The sequence below is a fragment of the Monoraphidium neglectum genome, assembly GCF_000611645.1.
Source record: "Monoraphidium neglectum strain SAG 48.87 unplaced genomic scaffold scaffold03448, whole genome shotgun sequence".
Classification (NCBI taxonomy): Eukaryota; Viridiplantae; Chlorophyta; class Chlorophyceae; order Sphaeropleales; family Selenastraceae; genus Monoraphidium; species Monoraphidium neglectum.
The window spans coordinates 1-6,372 of record NW_014010181.1 but is presented as its reverse complement, the minus strand read 5'-3'; the positions used below and the strand labels follow the sequence as shown (position 1 = coordinate 6,372).

General features: G+C 63.4%; 2 protein-coding genes across 2 annotated transcripts; one reads left to right on the top strand and one right to left on the bottom strand.

Moving 5' to 3' along the window:
* Positions 1-1,386: 1,386 nt before the first annotated feature.
* Positions 1,387-3,998, bottom strand: MNEG_12805 (hypothetical protein; the record flags this gene model as incomplete). Its single annotated transcript, XM_014038724.1, has 4 exons — positions 1,387-2,385; positions 2,733-2,855; positions 3,017-3,294; positions 3,518-3,998. The coding sequence occupies 4 exons, from the start codon at positions 3,996-3,998 to the stop codon at positions 1,387-1,389; spliced, it is 1,881 nt and encodes a 626-aa protein (XP_013894178.1).
* A 1,555-nt stretch (positions 3,999-5,553) lies between these two features.
* MNEG_12804 (tRNA-(m5C) methyltransferase) lies at positions 5,554-6,211 on the top strand (the record flags this gene model as incomplete). Its single annotated transcript, XM_014038723.1, has 3 exons — positions 5,554-5,580; positions 5,667-5,816; positions 6,014-6,211. 3 exons carry the CDS (start codon positions 5,554-5,556, stop codon positions 6,209-6,211), a joined length of 375 nt encoding a protein of 124 aa, XP_013894177.1.
* Positions 6,212-6,372: the final 161 nt, after the last annotated feature.

The following is a 6,372-nucleotide window of genomic DNA, read 5'->3' as shown; positions in this document are numbered from 1 at the left end:
GCGGCCCAAGTCCCCAACCACCATGCAAGCCGCTGCGCTCAGCCACTCATCCTGCGACAGAAGGCAGCTCCTCTTGTTCACGGCAGCACGCCCCTGCAAGACGCTCAACGCCGGCACGCCTCTTTCGGCTGGAAATTGACGGTCGTTGGGTGCCTGCATAGGAGGGCGGGCAGGTATGAAAGACTATATGCGAGCCTATGATGCTTCATTTGCAGGTATACTGCAGCCAGCAACTGCCGTGGGCTGAAGTTTGCCAACCAGCATTGCGCATGCTGCTGGACCCCTCAGCGGTCCTGCAGCAGTCGGTGCATGCAGCGGAGCGCAGCTGCGTGCACTCCTGCAGGATTCAAGTGCAAGCGAATGGCCTCGGTGCAGGCCCGAGCCACCCCTGAAGACCCACCGTCGCAATTTTGCATCTCGATATGCGAGCTCCGCGTGGCAAGTCGGGCGTGCTGGGCAGTCTTGGGCTAGCTGCTTGGACGTGTAGACACGTTGGAAGGCAGCACGTAAGAGCCGAATACGATTATATTAATGGTGTATAACTGAACCTACTGCGCGTAGAGCGTGAGGACGAGGCTGATGAAAACCCGCGAGCTCATCCAGTTCCGCGCTTCGGCCGTGTGCCGTTCAACTTTCTTGGCTATGTCGTTGTTGCGCGTTGCAAACGCATGTGTAATCTTGTCGATGTAAGCAGCTCAAGTCACTTATCAGACAATAATTGCCGTCAAGCCGTGCGGGTCCAAGTTGTCTTGACCGCGTGCATTCGGCAGCACAGCTCTCTGAAACCCTAGCCTAGAAACGGTCATGAGAAAGCTTCGGCATTTCAAGTCAGCTATATAAACGTGGGGGTGAAGGGCGCACCGCATTTGCGGGCGTTGGACGTGCCCTCGGTGTGCATCCTGCAGCAGCGACCTGCGCAGCCACACCAGCGCTGGTTGTGGCACCGGCCTGCTTGCATGCTCTGTGGGCCGCGCCCCGTACGCTCCCGCATCGGACCTTGGTATTCAGCAAGGCACACACCATCTGCCCTGCGCTGCGTGGATGGCAGCAATGTACCCATGGTGTACCTCACCCTGATGACACACTGAGACGCTGTCTGGAGGCAAACCCATGCAGTGAATCCCTGTGGCGATGAGCCATGCCATAGAGCAACAGGTGTTCGCTGTGATGCACGGAGCGCTGGTGTGCAAGAGAGGGTGTGTGCAGGGGCTCTTACGGAACGTCCGGCAAAGCAGGTGCAGGGCAGGTGGCGGTGATGCATATGTGCTGTCCCAGGCACATTTATACACTTCAGAGAACTGGTCCAAATAAAGGCAGCTCTTGCATCAATTGCAGCGGAGATCGCATGGCAGGGCAACAACCGACAATGCTGTGGTGCTGTGTAGGTCACTCAAAGGCCTCCGCCCCAACAGCCAGCCGCAGGGTGCCTCCCTGCATGTAGTCCGCCAAGCCCAGGGGCATGCCCTCGACCCCTTCCCAGTCGCACACCCAATCGGACACCGCCACGGGCACGCACTTGCTGAACACCAGCCGCGCCGCGTCAGCCGGCCCCGCCTGCCGCGAACTGGGCGCCGCGCCGTCGCCGGCCGCCCACAGGTTCTGCGGCGCGCGCAGCTGGTAGACGCCGGCCAGGCGCGCCGGCCCCTTGCTGCTGCTGCCCTGCCCTTGGCTTTGAGCCGCGCTGCCCGCAGCTGCTAATGCAGTTCCCCCAGGCTGCCGCTTGTAGGACTTGACCGCGCTGCTGACGCCGAGCAGCCGCAGCGCCACGCCCCGCTTGCACCACGCATGCCGGGCAGTCACTGTCAGCTGCAGCTGGAGCTGCGGCGGCGCGCCGCCCCGGCTGCTGACGGGCACCCAGCGCAAGGCAATGCACCAGAAGAAGCCGCCCCAAAACGAGACCTGGGCTGCCTCGGCATCTCGCGCGGAGCAACTCGCACTGTGGTCAGGGTCAGGCTCCTCCCCTGCTGCATCTGCATCCTCCTGCCCTTGCTGCCGCTCCTGCGGCAGCTGCTGCTGCCCCTGCCGCCTCCCGCGCTTCCTTGCGCCCGCCATGCCGGCGCCGCTGCCCCCGCGCTTCTCGCCGCTCGAAGCGCCCGCCTGCCGCTGCACTGCCCCGGGCGCAGGAGCGCCCTCCGGCGGCCGCCGCCCCAGCTGCAGCTGCACGGCCTCAAACATCGCCCTCAGCTGCGCCTCCCCGACCGCCGGCGCGTCCAGCGACAATTGCGGCCGCGCTGAAGGCTGCCGCGGCCCCTTGCCAGCCCAGAGGCGCCACAGCGCGCGGAAGGCAGCGTTTGTGGCCGAGAGCTGCATTTCCCTGAGGGGCGCCATTGCCTCGGGCAATGCCAGCAGGCTGATGGCCTGCATGACATGCATGTCCGCCTCAGACTGAGGCGGCAGGGGGGGGGGGGGAGCAGGGCAACTGTCAAGCGCACTGCTGTGATGGCGAGGAGGGCGTCACTTAAAGGAGGGGGATGCTTCATCCATTAGCAGCTGCCAACGGACCGACACTGCTGTGTCGAGCACCTCACGCACGAGCGCCATCATCAATCGTGGTCAGCGCCTGCCCCATACCCCGCAAGCACTCGCAGCAGCAGCAGCAGCAGCAGCCGCAGCAGCAGCAGCAGCAGCAACAGCAGCAGCAACAGCGGCAGCAACAGCAGCAGCAACAGTAGCAGCAACAGTAGCAGCAACAGCAGCAGCAGCAGCCTTGACGCCCTTCTCCCAGCCCCCACCCCTGCCGCTGCCGGCCTGCGCGCCCGCACCCTGATGACCCAGGTCTGACGCAGCAGGGCTCCCAGGCAGTAGGACAGCGGCAGCTGGGCAATACGCACGCACCGCAGCAGCTGCAGGCACACCTGCGTGTGCGGTTGCAGGGCAAAATCATAGTGGTTACTTTGATTGAAGCTGCCGGTCCCCGCGATTGATTGATGCGTGCATCACATCTCAGGCAACAGGCGTTTTGCAGCCATGATTGGTGGCCACAGCTCATCCCTGATGGGCGCCACCGCCCGCCCACCTCTGGACGTATGCAGCCCGCGCCGCCCCGCGCGGCCACCCACGCGCCCACCGCCGCCACCACGCTGCACTCGCTGCCGACCTGCAGCGCGCTGCTCGACAGCAGGCGCGCCAGCGCGGCCGCTGGCAGGCGCTGCAGCGCGGCGGTGCTGCTGTCGTCATCCAACGCCACTTCCAGGTCGCCCAGGCGTTTGAAGACCGCCTCCTCCAGGTGCTGACTCAGCGGCTGGAATTCCGCCAGCTCAGCGAGGTCGTCTGGGGCTGCCAACAGCGTCTCGACTGCAGGTTGCGGGGGGTTCCAGGCGGCCGCAGGGTTTGGGGCGACAGGAGGCCGGCAAGCCAGGCGGAGATGCAACACAGCTACTGGTCTGGTCTTGCCTCAAGACAAGCTATCAGGACACAACACGCCACGGGCGTGAACCGTGCCGCTTGACTCCACAGGACACCTTTCGCGCCGCGTCATTTGAGGGCTGCCCGCCAACCCAAAAACTGCCCCGCCAACCTGCGCCCCAGCTCGGGCCGCCGCCCCCAGCCGCCAGCGCCGCCAGCGCGGTGCACACCACCCTCATGGCGCCCGTCAGCAGCGAGCAGTGCGCCAGCTCCAGCAGCCGCAGCAGCGCCGGCTCGCTGCTGCTGCTGCTGCCGCCGCCGCCGCAGTCGCCGCCGCCGCACTCTTCGAGCTCGCCTGTGTACAGCAGGCGCAGCAGGGTGCGCCCCAGGGGCACCTCGTGCTCACCCGCCAGGGCGACACTCACCGCCGCCTTGCCCGCGCCGCCGCCGCCGCCGCCGCTGCTATTCGTGCTCTCCTGCTGCTGCCACCGCTCGAGCTCGGCCGTCCAGCGCTCGCTGGCGTTTTTCAGGACGAGCTGGTGGCTGGGTATGGAAGCCAGGAGGCAGCTGCCGCCGCTGCCGGCGTCCACGAAGCGGACCTCGGCATCGGACAGGTGCTGCGAGTCAAAGTATGCCGCAAACGACACGGCCATGGTGCCAGGCGGCCGCGCGCCTGAGATTGTCAGAGGGGGGGAGTGGTTTCGATGGAGGCGTTGTTGGTGCGAAGGAGGCGCCTCGCGCGGGTGCTTTGGGCGCTGCGGCCTGATCAACATGCTGAATGCTCGCAATGTAGCTATTGTTGAAGGTGGCGTGGTGCCCATCCTGTGTCGAAAGAACTTGCACATGTTGTAGGCAGCACTTGGCAAGCATTCAACGTTCAGCTGCAGCAGCTGAAGCTTGCGTTGTTGTGGCCCCCCTGCATGCACGGTGGCTCGGCATGACGTGGTGGTTACTTTGTCGGCGCACCTATCGAATCGTGTTTGGCGGCTCAACTGCACTGGAAATGTCGCGTCCCTTGTGGATGGCTGATCAAGCGGGACACTGATCTGCTGTACACCGTGGTGAAAGAACGAGCGACGTGATTCATTCGACGCACTTTCAAACATACTAATGCATAGCATTTGCCGGGGGCGTGCCAGGAGCAGCTCCATGAGCTCCTATCATTCTGCATGGTGCCTCTGGCTCTAATCAGTCATCAGACATGCATTGTTTAGGGGTTCACCTGGTGATGTTGTCAGGCTGATGATCGGTGTATGTTACATGGAACTTTGAAAGCTCAAGGATCTTGCATGGCTGCACAGTCGCGCCTGCACTCCAGTGGCGCTCCTTCCACGTCGCCGGGAATGCGCAGTGAACTTGCCACCAGCACACGAGGAAGGTGAATGGTGACACGTTTTAGAGTCAAGAACCTTACAGAGCGGGGTGGTTACATTGGTTCCATACAATCTTCGAATTGCGCATCTGTGCGAGCGCGTCATGCGGCCCGCCCTGTGTGCCAGCAATGCTCCAACACGCCAAGCCAGCACTGTACGCATCCTGCTTCATCTGGCTCGGCCGTGCAGCAGATTGATGATACTGTATGCAGCTTCATCCATCTGATGATGCAAGGTGTCAGCAGCTTAAGGGCAGCGAGGGGGCTGGTGCCAACCCAGACGGACGGCAAGCCGGCGGTGGGGACACCATCCTTGAAACCAGCCTGCGGTGTGCGTCACGCTACCACCATCGATTGATGGTTCAGACAGGTTTGTGCCACTCAAACTTAATTCATACTGAATATTTTCTTACTGGTACGCCATGTGCACTGCCGCTGAGAAGGTCAATGAGCATGCTGTACCAAGATGCCAGGTTTGACTTGTTTGACCGAGGCGCGCCTACCTTCGTGACGCCCTGGCGTCTTGTGCTGTGTTGCTATGCAATACAGGCACAATGTCGGAGGCCGGAGGGCTGCCCCGTCAATCGCGCGATCGGGGCAGCGTCGCCGCAGAGCATCATATCTCGCTACCGCGCTAAGCAGCGGTGCAGCAGTGCAGCACATTACGGCGGCTGGTGACGAAGTGATGCCCGCGGACAACCACCACTCCCTGCTCGCCCACCCCCACGTGCAGAGGTCCGTGTATACAGTCGCATCTCAATCATCAGCGTTGCTGATCACTTCCGGCTGAACGGCGGCGAGGGCGATCTCTAGTATCTAGCCAATCCGAAGCAACAATGGGCAGGGGGCGTGGGCGTGGCAGGGTGAGTGGACGGTATAAACTAGCCCTCTGTGAGCAGATCGATCCAGCCAGGTCGATCCGGCTGACGTCCCTTGCGTCCGTTTGCAGGGCAACAAGCGCTCCATGCGCAAGGACTTTGGTGGAGATGCCGCGCGCGACAACGTATGGATGCAGGACAAGAGCAAGCAGGGGCCGCCGGGCGCCGTCGACCGCAGCCAGCTCTACAGCGTCCCATTCGCCGAGTACTACAAAGCCCAGGTGACAAGCCAGCAGCACAGCGCAGCGGCGCACCTTTTTGATCAGCATGGCAGCTTTGATCCAAAGTGTATTGCGACGGAATAATGAGGGAGGCGCCCTGTCACAATGACACACGAAGCCGTGTTTGCTGTGGCTGCAACCCGACCTCGGTCAAAGCCGCAGCGCCGCTCACGAACCTGCCGGCCTGCACCTCGCAGGGCGTCGTGCCAGAAGGCGAGTGGGACGCGTTCATAGACGTGCTGCGGCAGCCGCTGCCGACCACGTTCCGCATCAACGGCAGCGGCCGCTATGCGGACGGGCTCCGGCAAAAGCTGGAGTCCGACTTCTTCGCCAATTTCGCCCAGGGGCCAATTTACGTGAGCCGGCCTGGCGGAGGCGGGCTTGAGAGGGGGTAGCAGAGAGTCCGCAGCGCAGTTGCGCGCCAGCCGGGGCGATGGGCGGCCGCAGCGCATGCCCAGGCGGCCGCCGGTGCGGGTAGTTGGCAGGCAGCCGCCCGGCACTTCCTGCCAGCGATTGTGAGGCCCCCAGCCCTCACCCAGCCGCCCTCACCACCCCC